This window comes from Podarcis tiliguerta (assembly GCF_965153285.1).
Source record: "Podarcis tiliguerta genome assembly, chromosome: 9".
Taxonomy (NCBI): domain Eukaryota; kingdom Metazoa; phylum Chordata; class Lepidosauria; order Squamata; family Lacertidae; genus Podarcis; species Podarcis tiliguerta.
In genome coordinates this window covers 52,613,310-52,627,799 of record NC_139542.1, presented here as the reverse complement: position 1 = coordinate 52,627,799, position 14,490 = coordinate 52,613,310, and the positions used below count along the sequence as shown (strand labels likewise).

General features: G+C 48.2%; 1 protein-coding gene across 4 annotated transcripts in view; it reads right to left on the bottom strand.

Annotated features, from left to right (window-relative positions):
* PDGFRA (platelet derived growth factor receptor alpha) overlaps nt 1-14,249 on the bottom strand; it is a 57,545-nt gene extending 43,296 nt beyond the window's left edge. Inside the window, exon 1 of one of the 4 annotated variants that reach the window (XM_083458076.1) lies at nt 13,959-14,249. Coding sequence is in view for 1 of the 4 variants with exons in the window: in XM_083458074.1 (XP_083314200.1) it covers nt 11,022-11,057 (36 nt within the window). In the remaining 3 variants the exon portion in view is untranslated. Of the gene's footprint in view, nt 1-11,021; nt 12,424-12,925; nt 13,263-13,958 lie in introns of those variants that run through there. The other 3 variants (XM_083458077.1, XM_083458074.1, XM_083458078.1) reach the window with 3 other exon arrangements.
* Between the last annotated feature and the right edge of the window lie 241 nt (nt 14,250-14,490).

Genomic DNA, 14,490 nt, shown 5'->3' with positions numbered 1-14,490 from the left:
ATGTTTACTCAAAGACTTAATAAAGATATTTAGGATTCTGCCGTTTATAGCATCCACCTCTTCTACTGGACAAAGGTATGATACAAGCATAAAAGGTAAAGGGACCCCTGACCATTAGGTCCAGTCGTGGCCAACTCTAGGGTTGCGGCACTCATCTTGCTTTATTGTCCAAGGGAGCCGGCGTACGGCTTCCGGGTCATGTGGCAAGCATGACTAAGCCGCTTCTGGCGAACCAGAGCAGCGCACGGGATTGCCGTTTACCTTCCCGCCAGAGAGGTACCTATTTATCTACTTGCACTTTGACATGCTTTTGAACTGCTAGGTTGGCAGGAGCAGGGACCGAGCAACAGGGGCTCACCCTGTTGCGGGGATTCAAACCGCTGACCTTCTGATCGGCAAGTCCTAGGCTCTCTGGTTTAACCCACAGTGCCACTCGCGTCCCTTGATACAAGCATAGGCACTCCCAAAAGACCATTCATAGGACTGCCAGTCGCATTCCTATCCATCCCTACTAAACTATTATTTGTTGCCAAGGATTTAGCTTTAAGCAGCTTCAACCAAAACTCCTTTTCCATATATGATAGAAAAGGAATAGCTTACAGCCATACTATCCTGAACACGCCTCATCCCGTCTGATCTCGGAAGCTAAGCAGGGTCAGGCCTGGTTAGTACTTGGATGGGAGACCACCTGAGAATACCGGGTGCCATCGGCTTAGAGCCTGGGTAGCTCAGCTGGTTAGAGCATGGTGCTGGTAACACCAAGGTTGCAGGCTTGATCCCCACGTGGGACAGGTCCATATTCCTGCATTGCAGAGATGATATGATACTCAGGAACCCTTCCAACTTTAAGATTCTATAATTCTATGAATAAGGACCTTCCTTGGGACAGAACCAGAGCTCTTGCATGCTTAATCCCTGACATTTCCAGAAAGGGATTGGAAAAGCTCCTGTCTGAAACCTTGGAAAACCTCTTCAGTCAAAGTTGACAATATTGTGCTAGATGGGCCAATTGTCTGACTCTTTATAAGGTTCCTAAATACAGTGGTACCTCTGGTTAAGAACTTAATTCGTTCCGGAGGTCCGTTCTTAACCTGAAACTGTTCTTAACCTGAAGCACCACTTTAGCTAATGGGGCCTCCTGCTGCCACTATGCCGCCAGAGCACGATTTCTGTTCTCATCCTGAAGCAAAGTTCTTAACCCGAGGTACTATTTCTGGGTTAGTAGAGTCTGTAACCTGAATCGTCTGTAACCCAAGGTACCAGTGTACAGACTGTACTTGTGACATGCATTGGAACTGCAACAGCACATCAGGGAGGAGCGTTAAACCAATACCAAGGAAAAACCAAAGGAGTGATTTACTGACCACTGCAGTCTCGATCCGGCTGCCCTTCTGTAAGTAGAGGGATGAGCGGCAGCCTGCGTTCCCCCACCAGGACTGACAGATGACCAGAACATGCACAACAACTCCAGAAATTCAGCAGATGGCATTCCTGCAGAAACAAGTCATCTGCCTTGGTTTTTCAATTAGCAATAATGGCCATGTGTTTATGTAAAGTGCCTCCCACTGATAAGAGGCTCTTGGACATCAAAGTCGTCTTCCCTTCCAGCCTTCTTCTCCCCTCCTCTTTTTTTAAAAAAATCACAGTTCTAGCCTGTATTTTTCCTAGATAAAGAATCCACAGTACATACATCTTTTTTAAAAAAAAAATAATCCCATAATCTTCTCTGATTAGCTAACCTCTCAGGCTTCACGCTGCCTCTGCTGTCTATTTCTTGCAACCAACTCCCAACTATTTACAGAGAAAGAAAATGCAGTGAGTTCAGTGAAAAATACTCCAAATCAATGTGCTTAGAAACATTCTACGATAAAATGTTCATGTTTAAAATAAATCACATCAGGATTCAGGGCTTATCCACACTTTTGCCCTGTTCTTTCCTGACATAGGTTCACATTTAAAGCTCTGTGTCCAATAATTTTTGCTTTGTTTTTGACCTGGAGGTTTCTCAGTGTAAATGCACTCTCTAGCACTCAATCGGAGCATATTCTGGTTTCCCCGGGTTGTTATTTGCTCCGATTCAGCTTGGGGCAGGGTGGAGAGCCACTCCACAAGTTCCTGATTTTGGTGATCATCAAATTGGAAAATACGGGGGGGGGGGGGCAGAGAGAGAAAAGACGACATGTTGGTTTGTAGAGCAAATGGAAATGTGAGCTACTCCCTTCTTTGTTAGAAAAGTTAAGACCAAAAACACTAGTAAAGGTAAAAGGACCCCTGACCATTAGGTCCAGTGGTAGCCGACTCTGGGGTTGCGGTGCTCATCTCGCTTTATTGGCCAAGGGAGCCGGCGTACAGCTTCCGGGTCACGTGGCCAGCATGACTAAGCTGCTTGGGCGAACCAGAGCAGCACACAGAAACGCCATTTACCTTCCCGCCAGAGTGGTACCTATTTATCTATTTCACTTTGACGTGCTTTTGAACTGCTAGGTAGGCAGGAGCAGGGACTGAGCAACGGGTGCTCACCCCATCGCGGGGATTTGAACCACCGACCTTCTGATTGGCAAGTCCTAGGCTCTTTGGTTTAACCCACAGCGCTACCCATGTCCCTCCAAAACACTAGTAAGAGGGCATTAAAATAAACAACAGCAAGCCATCCATTCTGCAGTTCCTCTTAAGGGAAGCAAAGTAACAGCTCAATTGTATTCATGTTTATTAAAAAATACAAAATGCAAGTAAACTGTTTGTGTGATGGTTTATTCGCAGCAAAAAATGTGCATAAAATTGCTGCCTATCACTCCAAAATATTAGGCAAACGTGTGGGAGGAAGCCACATTGAACAGAATGGGGCTTACCTGTAAGTAACCATGCATGGGAGTGGGCTGCACAAGTTCTTAGGTGTTTACTTCTAAAGTAGAGTCTTTCACTGTATTGCCATAAAATAGCCAGTTCACAAAATTCTGTCTGCCGCTCTCAAGCAATCAAGCAATGGCATGTTAAAGTATGAGTGGTGGATAAACAGAAGTCAGGGGACCAGCTTTAGAAGAGCGGATGGAGCAAGATAAAGAAAATCCACCCATCTTTCCCCCTCCTAAAACACCGTTGATCCCTGCTATGACGCTCCTGTGGTGTAAATTGGCTGCATTACTCCAACAGGCCAGTTGACGGCACTGTTGATTCATGCTGATAAAGCAACGTTCTATTACTTTTGACTGATGCAAACTTTAACCTCAGAGGCGACAGATCAATTTTGGAGTGAATCCAGATTACCTAAATAACATCTGCTAGAAAACCTTGATTTTCAAATGGAAAAAAAAATATGTATTTCTGCTCTGCTTTTGCTAATTGCCGTGACCCCAAAGTCCCAGAAACTGCCCAAGCATTATTAGAACCAGGTAAGGAACCAGTTACATAATCGCAAGGTTGTCCAACATTTGCAAGGATTGAAAACCTCCTTGAGGGTCATCAGATGCTAATCAGCCTATAGTCCCCCCAAGGAGATGTTGCACTTTTCCAAGAAAGCCTCAAGGAAGCCCAATAAAAAGAAACGCATTTTGAAGAAAGCTTTATATTTTGCAAGCTTCATTGAAACGTGTTCATGGGGCCACCTGCAACTTTTCACGGTTGCTGGCTTTTTTCCTAGCAAAGTTCTACCGAAAGCAGAAATTCCCAGTGCAAGGAATAGCAGGGGATTCAGCAGCTTTCAGTGACTCCAGGGGAGAGAGGAGCAGGCAATAAAAAAATTGGCTTCCTAGATCCATTTGAAAGATGATGAATTCACAGGCGTAAAACCTGAATGAGTTACAGGATCAAATTCTCCATCCAAGGCCCGTATCCAAGATTGCTTTCCAAAAATGTTGATTCCTCCTTGGTTTGATGGATATCACGTCCCCCTTTTGGCCCATTACCCGCTGCAAGTATTTCATTTCCTGGACTGTTTCCCAGCCAAGGATATGCTGAAAGAGCAGAGGAGAAGAAAGAAGAGAAGGGTCTTTTCCTAATGCCTCCCTAGTTTGCTGCTCCCATGGAAGGAACACCACCTTGCCGCAACCTTGCATCAAATACATTGAGTGATGCACATGTGACCCGGGGCCTTTTAAGTTACAGGTCTACTAATGAGTGCCAGCCTCCCATTTGTGGTAAAGTATGCTTGGCGTAGGGTGGCGCTGTGGGTTAAACCACTGAACCTAGGGCTTGCCGATCAGAAGGTCGGCGGTTTGAATCCCCGCGACGGGGTGAGCTCCCGTTGCTCGGTCCCTGTTCCTGCCAACCTAGCAGTTCGAAAGCACGAAGTGCAAGTAGATAAATAGGTACCACTCTGGTGGGAAGGTAAACGGCGTTTTCGTGCACTGATCTGGTTCGCCAGAAGCGGCTTAATCATGCTGGCCACATGACCTGGAAGCTGTACGCCGGCTCCCTTGGCCAGTAAAGTGAGATGAGCGCTGCAACCCCAGAGTCGTCCGCAACTGGACCTAATGGTCAGGGGTCCCTTTATCTATGCTTGGTGTAGTTTGGAAATGCCAGTGAGCTTCGTATTGGCCCAAGTTGAAACTTCATGTGGTGGAGGTTTCCGCCACCTTTTAAAAAAATCTCTAAACATATATGCATTCGGAGTCCTGTGTCGCTGTTATCATTGTAACACAGAAAAGCAGCAAACTATTGATTAAGCCAGAATATGGGGAGGCTGCTAGATCAGCACCCCAAAAGGGTTGGCATTCTGGAGCGACAAGCTACCATGTAATCTACTCACTCTAAGTGTGGTCTCTTATTTTTGGATAAGCGTCACTGGCTGGAGTGAAATATCAACCTGTGGTAGTGAGAAGTCTTGTTCACCTACTAAAGGGAAGAGTTTTAAGTTTTAGCTAACCTGTGATAAAAAGATTCTGTCTGCTGTGCCTAATCGGTGATGGGTCATTGGCACGTGCAAATTGCTACGTGAAGCCATGGGCATAGCCATGATTTACTTTTAGGGGACAGGCTTTATGCTGGGGTGAGGCAGAACCAAGTTATCTTCAATGCAATTGCTCTGTTAGTTATTTTTATTTATTTACTTGATGGGGGGGCAGGTATGCCCATGCTTGAGCAGTAGTCCATGAGTGATGAATATGCATGTGTGAACTGCTCCTTTGTTTCCCTACCAGTGTAAAAATACTACTACCATGTACGTTTCCGAGCACAATTCAAAGTGTTGGTGCTGACCTAAATGGCCTCGGCCCAGTATACCTGAAGGAGCGTCTCCATCCCCATCGTTCAGCCCAGATACTGAGGTCCAGCTCCGAGGGCCTTCTGGCAGTTCCCTCACTGCTAGAAGCGAAGTTACAGGGAACCAGGCAGAGGGCCTTCTCAGCAGTGGCACCCGCCCTGTGGAACACCCTCCCATCAGATGTCAAGGAGATAAGTGATGATACAACTTTTAGAAGACATCTGAAGGCAGCCCTGTATAGGGAAGTTTTTAATGTTTGATGTTTTACTGTGCTTAATGTTTTTAATTTTCTGGAAGCTGCCCAGAGTGGCTGGGGCAACCCAGTCAGATGGGCAGCATATAAATAAATTACTGCTACTACTACTACAAACTAACTCTAATCCTATCCTACCCTTTCTGCCAAAGAAGCCCAAATATGTGCACTTACAACTCTCCTATCTTGGCATCTAGACGTCCTTTTCACATTAATATGTTATGTCACTAAAGGATTGCTGGATCCTAGCATGATAACATCTGTTACCTTTTGCTTGACTGAGATTCTAGGATGGTATGTGTGCCTCACTGGTGTAACGCAGGAGTGTTAACTCAAAAAGTTTTCAGATTCTCTGAACATAAACTCCAAGCTGTAGGTTGCTAATGTCAGGGCAGCCAGGATTTCTTGTTACTACACAGTGAGGAAAGAGAATGTGAAGCTGCGCATATGTAACCCTTATTATTAATTTTGATTAATTATTAAATTATTATTATATTAAGGAATATTAAGGAATTAAGGAATCCTTTTGACCCTTAAAGCAGCTGGAGGAAGCTGGAGGACACTTAAGGCTGCCACCCATCCCTTTTGCTACAGAGGTTAGAGAGATGTACCTGCAAGACAGGGGTTGAAAGTCCCCACTTAGCCATGAACTTCACTGGGTGGCCTTGGGCCAGTTGTTGTCTCTCAGTCCAGCCTACCTCACAGGGTTGTTGAGAGGATAAAACGAGAAGGGGGTGAACCATGAACACCACCTTGAGCTCATTGGAGGAAAGGTATTGTATTAATGTAAATGAAATGAAATAAAATGTGCCCCGCTGAATTCAGGAGTAGTAAACATGCCTAGGAATGAGTTACAAAAATATAAAATGAATTCTATGCTCATTGTGCAGTATAAAGCTTTTGGATTTGGATTTGATATCCCGCCTTTCACTCCCTTTAAGGAGTCTCAAAGCGGCTAACATTCTCCTTTCCCTTCCTCCCCCACAACAAACACTCTGTGAGGTGAGTGAGGCTGAGAGACTTCAGAGAAGTGTGACTGGCCCAAGGTCACCCAGCAGCTGCATGTGGAGGAGTGGGGAATCGAACCCGGTTCCCCAGATTACGAGACTACCGCTCTTAACCACTACACCACACTGGCTCTCTTTTCTAGTACACTGGTACCTTGGGGTAAGGACTTAATTTGTTCTGGAGGTCCGTTCTTAACCTGAAACTGTTCTTAACCTGAGGTACCACTTTAGCTAATGGGGCCTCCCGCTGCCACCACGCAGCTGCCGCATGATTTCTGTTCTCATCCTGAAGCAAAGTTCTTAACCCGAGGTACTATTTCTGGGTTAGCGGAGTCTGTAACCTGAAGCCTCTGTAACCTGAAGCCTCTGTAACCCGAGGTACCACTGTATTGTAAACTAATCCAGTGTTGCGGCAAGAGCGTCAGTTCCCCTCATCAATTGCACATTTCGTACACACCCTCCAGTCAAAGAGTGCCAGAAGCACAGGTACAACATGCCAGAAACGGAATAAGTTTGGTGAGCAGTTCCAGGTGGCTTAAGCAAGCAAACCGGTGCTGTTTTGCTAGCTATATGGTGAGGCAAAAGGATTCTGGAGTCACAATCCACTCTGAACTGGGGAGAACCAGTCTCTCTCAGTTCAACACATGGAATCCTTAAAGTTGAGTAAAACCCACAATGTCACACAAACACAAATGGATTTTTGCTTGGTGCTTTGGGGCAAGCCACCTCATTTCTTAAGAGCCATGTAACAGCAACCCCGTAAGAAAAGGAGATGATAGAATTACCGAGTCGGAAGGGATCCTGAGGATCACCTAGTCTCCTGCAAAGCAGGAATATGCAGGTGTCTCACATGAGCCTTAGCATTATCAGCACCACGCTCTAACCAACTGAGCTATTCACTTGGAGTCTCAATGCCTTTAAAAATCATTATTTCTAAACACCAGCTTAATATTCACCATGCCTTACTGATCTCAGAGGTAGTAGCAGTAACATGATGCTTTTATTAGGGTCAACGGAAAGTCACAAGGTCAAATCTTGAGGTCTGCTCTCAAGGAGCCACAACAGATCTAGCAGGAGAGGTGGGAATTCAACATTACTTCTCAATTGAGTGGTTTTTATTATATATAAATGAAGTTCTGTTCAGAATGCTTGAAAAGTGAACTCCAGGCTATCTAAACTGGGTTCAAACTTTTCCTGTATTATCTTCAGTCCCTTTTCGTGTGTGTGTCAGTCACTTATGGTGGAATTGTATTTTTTTAAGTGGCAAAATATTGATTTCCGTCAGATTCCGCAAACTGAAAATCACAGGGTTCAGAGTCTGATGATAAATTTGCACAACCGTTTTTTTAAAAGGTTTTCCTCATTCAGGCTAGCTTGTTCACTGAATGCCAGGCAGGTTGTCACAGCAATTGTTTTGACTAGCTAAATCCACACGACTTGACTTTGGAATCTGGCCACACAACACAACCTGGAAAATATCCCCCCCCCCCAAAAAAAAAAAAGTTTAACCAGAAAGATTTGGGCTGTTCCCCTGGAAATGACTTGGAGCAGACACAGGCAGGGTGATTAGAACATGCAGAACAATTCAAAAACATCTGCTTATACTCAACATGGAAGAAATGGTCATGAGAATATGTTTATGATTCACTTAGACTCCCCCCCCCCCATTCTGTCCACATTTGAGAACTTTCAGAACTTCATATACAGTCTGACCCACCAAGTCTTTAGAATGGTCCACTCATAAAACCAGAATCATATATCCACACACTATCAAAATTGACTGCAGATATCAACTCCGTTGAAAGAAATACATCATACGAATTCACCACTGCGCTAGAAACCGCTTGAAGTAGGATTTATTGCTCTTGTTATTCTCACTTTACGCAAAAACAACAGTGCCCACATTGACTTCTCTAGGGTCAAAATTTGATTCAACCAGAGTAAGTGGAATCTATAAGAAGTAGTAAATCGGGTGTCTTTTTAGAGGCAGGGTAGTCTCCTAGTTCTTAATATTTAAAGCAGAAGATGTCTGGGTTGAGATGCCACATTCGCTGCTCTGAAAACCTGGGACCGTCTGTGGACCTGTGACCACTCCAATGTTGAAAGAAATCTACTCTGCACATGTTCAGAGGTATTCTTTGTCCACTTTGTGGTCTTGTGTTTGTTTGTTTTTAAAGGTTGGGGTTTTTTGTACTTCTGCAAACATTCCAAGCTCCCCCAAGCATACGAACAACTCCCATTTGTTTCTCAGAGACTGTATTTCAGCTTCATTTCAGGGAAAATGAGTTCAAAATTATAGGGAGGGATAACAAATTATAATAATGTATAAATGTTGAATTAGAGCACTGGAAGAGCCATCTGTTCCAAACTCCTGGCTACAAGATCAAGTTTCTCTGAAACCAAGGGCAGCAACCAACGCAGGACCCTCCAAACTTAAATCATGCTCAACTATTAGGTGAATAAATGGATCTTAAGGCTTTGCTCATTGTAGGGTACTACTTGCAGCGCGGCCAGAAAAAGCCCGGTAGTTAGAATAGCAGCAGCTGAGGGTCCCTACATATCTTGTAAGCAAGAGGGCTTTCCATTCAGTCCGCCATGCGTCCCCGCAGGAAGTTCCCTAATGGGAGGAAGGGAGAGTGCTCAAAAGCAGATTCACTACTAGCGATGAATGGGGTCTCCTGTCCACATCCCCCTCGCTCTCTGGCACAAGGCGCTCGCAATTCGCTAAAACAATCGCTGGGGGGCAGCAGAGCACCGCCAACCTCAACGCCTCGCTGCTGTTTTGAGTTGTTGCAAAACGGCGCAGAGGACCAATCTGACCTCGCGGCTATAATTTACTGCTGCCTCTTCCCTTGGGAAATCAGAAGATCTGGCACGGTCCAAGCCGACCCACCCCGCCACATCACACAGTCAACACAGCAGCATTCAAGAAATCTGCGCGATTCCTCCACTACTTCTCTCTCCCCCCCCCCCCCACACAAATACACAGTGGCGTAGCGTAGGTTGTCAGCACCCGGGGCAAGGCAAGTAATTTGCACCCCCTAACCCGTGGATTTGAGCCCCCTAACCCGTGGATTTGCGCCCCCTAACCCCCAGATGTTGCGCCCGGTGCTGCCGGGCCCCCCTGCACCCCCCACGCTACGCCACTGCAAATACACACACACATACACGTGTCCAGCGTTTTTAGTGCCTGGTCTTAAATTCTAAACTTTCTTCTTCTCTCTTTCATATCCTCCGCCTTCTCTCACCCCCCCCCCCAAACTCCTGGTGCTGATCATGGACTTTGCCATTTCCCGGTAATTAATGAGTTCACCACCCCGTGCTCTTCTTGGCAGATCACGGAATTGTAGAATTGTAACGGTGGAAGGGAGCCAGGGTCATCTAGTCCAACCCCTTGCAGGTCGCGTGTCAAGATCAGGGGTACGTGACTCCTCGCAAGTTGTCTTCCCTCCCACCCTTGCTCAACTTTATCGCGAGAAGTCTTTGCGGGGGGGGGGGGTTCGACCTGCGGACTCGACAGTTTTAGAGGAGGGAGGGAGAATGTGATTCTGTAGCAGCAAACCGCATTCATGACTTCTCGCCAGCCCCAGCCCCAGTCAGCGATTTGGAGACCGCTGTTTTCCATCCGTATAGGAATCACCAAGGCCTTGCCTGGGAAAGCAAAACAAAGCGAAGTTTGCAAGCTGGAGTCTTCCTAGGTTCCTCCGCCCCCCTCTTCTCCTGAGGAGTCCCATGTATTTTAAAAGTCACCACTCCCCTTCCTAATCCCAGCACATAACAGATGCCTCTTTCCTTTCTCCGTGTTTTTAAAAGCGGCAATATTGAGACATAGACTCGAGAGCCATTGTGGCCTTCCCCGCAAGAGGGAAGGAAACTCAGGCGCGGGTTCGAATCCCGAATATCTGGCAGCGCGCAAGAACTTCGATTTGCTACCAGGCGCGCCTTTCACGTGTTAGCAATAAGATTTCTAGGGCAAACGTAACTTATGAAGCGACATTCTAACCACATCAATGCACCTCAAAAAATCCTGCTCCCTCGTCTCCTTGTTATGCACTCTGACCCGCGTTTCGGTGTCTTAGCATGAGGGCTAGATTTTGAGATGATCGCTGAAGAACAACATCTGGACGCTGGTTTGCGTCCGTTTCCTCGCTTACAGAAGACAGGACTGCATGTGTGAATGAGACATCACAGACCATCAAGACATGCCGCTTCAAAAGCCATGCTTTGCAGCCCCGGTCTGTTCACACGTTCAACTGCGAGTCACCAACTCGTGTGATCAGATGATGACCATGCACGTGTGAATGGGCCCTCGGACTTCACCCATATTCGATAAACCCCTGGAGCAAAGGGGAAAAGTCAGGCATCAGCCAGCCTGACTCGACTTAAGGGATCCTTTCCAGAATAAGCGGCGCGAGCTAGTTTACAATCCAAAACAACTGCGCATTGTAAAGAGACGCCTAGACCTTATCTCATTGTTTAGCTTGGAGACCGCTTACGTTCACACGCTTTTCACAGCCTGCCCGTTTAATGCCCGCCAGGACTTGGTGGGTCTCTGTCCACACACCTTGTTAAGCCGGAGTCGCTGGCCTCGAAAGTCCATTGAAGGAAGGCGCCTTAGAAAGCAGCGCTGCGGCTTAACTGGCTCGAGGATCTGTTTCCTCGCCGAGACCAAGGACTTCACATCGGGGCTCTCGTTTAAAAAAGAAGAGTGAATGAGGAAAGAGAGCAGAGAAAGAAAAGCTTAGACTAAGAGAAGATCTTCCTTACGCTTTTACTCCTTCCCTGCGAGAAAACAATAGGATTGTCTGGACCAAATTCAAGAAACAAAAATTTGGGGGCGGGGTGAAGCGAAAGGGGAGCCTATTGTTCTGTGACCCCTTCCGTGAGTTCTTGGGCGAAAGGGGTTATGGTCTTCCTGGAGGGTTGGCTATCAGATCACCTAGTGAAAAGGATCCCTCCAGGTTTCAGGGAGATCCGGGCCGCAGTGACTGTAGAAGATGAAAGGGACTCCCGGCTCCTGCTCCGGATTCTTTGTGTGGAGTAGATTCCAGGGTGTTCCAGCCAAGCGGTGTTTCAGAGTTGATTTATGTGGGTTTTGGGATGGCACCCTTTCTGTAGATGAAAATTAGTTAATCCTTGTGATACAGCCCTTTAGGATCGGAAGGCAAGAATAGACCCGCGTCTGCCAAAAGTCCCCTCGGTCAAAGCATCAGGAAGCAAAAAAAATATATATCAGTATAAAAGCCCCTCGAATCAACGGTGGCCTATGGAAGCGATTCCAGTTAGACGAGGCTGTGATGGGGAAAATAGGGGGAGCTGGCAGAAGGGCGCGCTGGCGCTGAGCTTTGGTGGCCTTCTCCGGGAAACTCCAGATTTCACAAATGGTGTCTCACCTCGGAACAAAGTGCCGCGGAAAAGGCGCTGCAAGTGGAACTCCAGGTCTGTCCCGTTGGGTCAAGAAAGGAGGCAAAAAGAGAGCCTCAGGGTCGCCCGCTTCCTTAACAAAATCAAGGTGCTCCAAGTCGCTTCACCTTTTTGGGGGGAGAGGGGATGAAATGCCCATAGAAATGGAGAAGACAAATTCTTAGGCTCCAAAGAGGAGTGAGAGATACATTCCAGTTCTGCGGCCGTTTCGGAGCCAAAGCGATCTGAAGCGGAGTTGCAAAGGACTTCAGGGACTTTTTTCTCTCTCAGATCAAGCAAGGAAGAAAAAACCTCTCCGCAGGAGTGTGTTTGTGGAGGCTAATCCAGAGTAAACTCCCGCTTTGGGGGTTGTGTGCTCGCCCTTCCCCACCTCCGCCCGGTCCCAGATCCGTTTCTGTCCTCTCCAGCGGGTTGTCCCTGCCGGCCGTGTTCTTTGGATCGCCCACGAGCTGCTGGATGGACGATCCCGGTCCAAAGAAAACGTTGAGCAAGCGAGCGAGGAGAGAGCCATTTCCTGGTGCGCCCGCCCAAGAACTTTTTTCCAAGGCGACTCGGCTCGCCTTGCAGCGTTGGCAGCGCCAGACAAACAGCCCCGTCGGGTTTTCCATAAGCAGCGTCTGCAATCCCCGAACCAAAAGTTTCCTCTTCCTCGCCTGGTTCCTCGGGTCCAGCTTGCGCGCAAGGCTAGGATGGGTCGAAGTAAATGTGCGTCTTCAGGGACGCGGTGGAGAGGGCAGGGAGGGGGTGTAGTGGCAGCCAGTCACCCCAAAGGGCGAAAGTATCTGCTTTGGAAAGGATATTCTGGCCACGTTTAGAGTGCCACTGGGCGCTCTTCGAATTAAGGGGGCAGATAAACAGGGACGGGGGGGGGGAATCTCCCTCTGGGTCTGGTAGACTGGGATCACCAGATTCGGGGGGCTTCGGTTTAGAGGGAAAGGACAGCGCAAGGAACGAAGAGTTCTAGTAGTTATTGGAAAGAAAGAAGAGAGAGCGAGAATGAGAGAGACCTGGATTTTAGGACTGCCACGATTTCTTGCCTCTTACCTTCCGCAACAAGCTCTAAGCTGTTCCCCGACCTCCCTTCATCTGCTGAGCACAGGCAGGACGGAGCAGCCAAGGCTGCATGGCTAGCTCCCCAGTCCTCTTCCTGCTCCGTGATTCATCTGCAGATTATCCCCGCTGTTTAAACGCGCATACACTCAAAAGGGGCTTCACTCCAGTTTGGGGCAGGCGCGCGCGCACACACACACACACTCGCGCCCCTCTTTCCCCTCCCCTGCAGGAGCCCCCCTTCTGCTGCCCCCCTTCCCCAGTCCCTCCTCCCAGCCCAGCTGCAGGAATGCGGCGCGGTGGCCCCTGCGCGCTCCGCCGAATCTGGTTGTCATTAACGCTGCCAAGAAGCAGGCAGAGTTTTTTTTCTTTCCGCCAGCGCCGCAGCCTCCCTTCAGACCCGAGTTCACAGCTCCCCGGAGAGCAACACCAGATCGGGGACATTGGCTGGGGACACTTGCCTTACGGGCAGGAATCCGAATTGGAGCTTGACTCCGAATTGAGGCGTTTGCTCCTCCGAACCGAGGCGTTTCTCTGTCCACTCCTGTATCTTCCCCCAACATCCCATCCAGCTCATCCCAGACCCGATCCTCGGAGATTCCCCACCTCTCCATCTTCCCTTCTGCTCCAGAGCGCTGCCTCTTTCTCGCTCCGCGCCAGGAAGAAAGAGAGCGTCTCACCTTGGCAGGAGGCGAAAGCTCCGTTTCCACCACCGCCCCCCTCTCTTTGACACAAGCTGCCCCGCAAATCCAAAAACTTCCCTGCTGCTCACCGTTGTTTCAGGAGAAGGCTGCGCTCTTGGGATTCAGATCCCTACTTGATCGACGGGGAGGGGGCTCGGTTACTTCTGCGCACATAGAATCGCGTGGCAAAGTCTCCCTCCCACCGCGCGCCTGTGTCCCCAAAGGCGCTTTCTTTTCCCACCCAGACACACCGAGCTCTCCGTTTGCTAGAATCCGACCTCGAAAACGTCCCGAAGGAAAAAGAGAGAAAGAGAGAGAGAGGAGGAAGAAATCCCTTCCCTTACCTTCTTGTGTTAATAATCCATAAAAAAATAGTACGAGGAGAACGAAAACTTTGTTTTTGTTTTTCCCCCCAAGTAAGGTCCCAGTCTCCCTGCTGCTATTTCCCTTTCTCTGATGGCCTCAGAAACAGAGTCCTGTAATTGATTCAATGCTAGAGACCATCCTGCCCAAACTAATCATTTGCTTCAAGTAAATAGCTGTCAGGAAATGAAGCCCCCCCCCCCGCGCTCCTTCAGAATAAGAGCCTCCCTGGTTTGTTGGGCGCCTGAGCTCCTCTGCCCGCCTCTTACGCTGGCGGGGGGCGGGAAAGGGGGGGGGTCAGCCCTGGCTTTCGGGCTTCATTTGGGACGGGGGCGGAGAAGTGCGTGCGTGCCTCTCTCTCTGTGTGTGTATTGGCGATGGGGAGAGCTTGACCATATGGTGGAGGCTGGGGGTGGGAGGGGGACATTTGCACGACAGGGGGGTGACTTTATTTCCCCTTCTTCCCAAATGGTCCCAATTTTATGAACGAACAGAAGTTTCCCCTCCTCACAC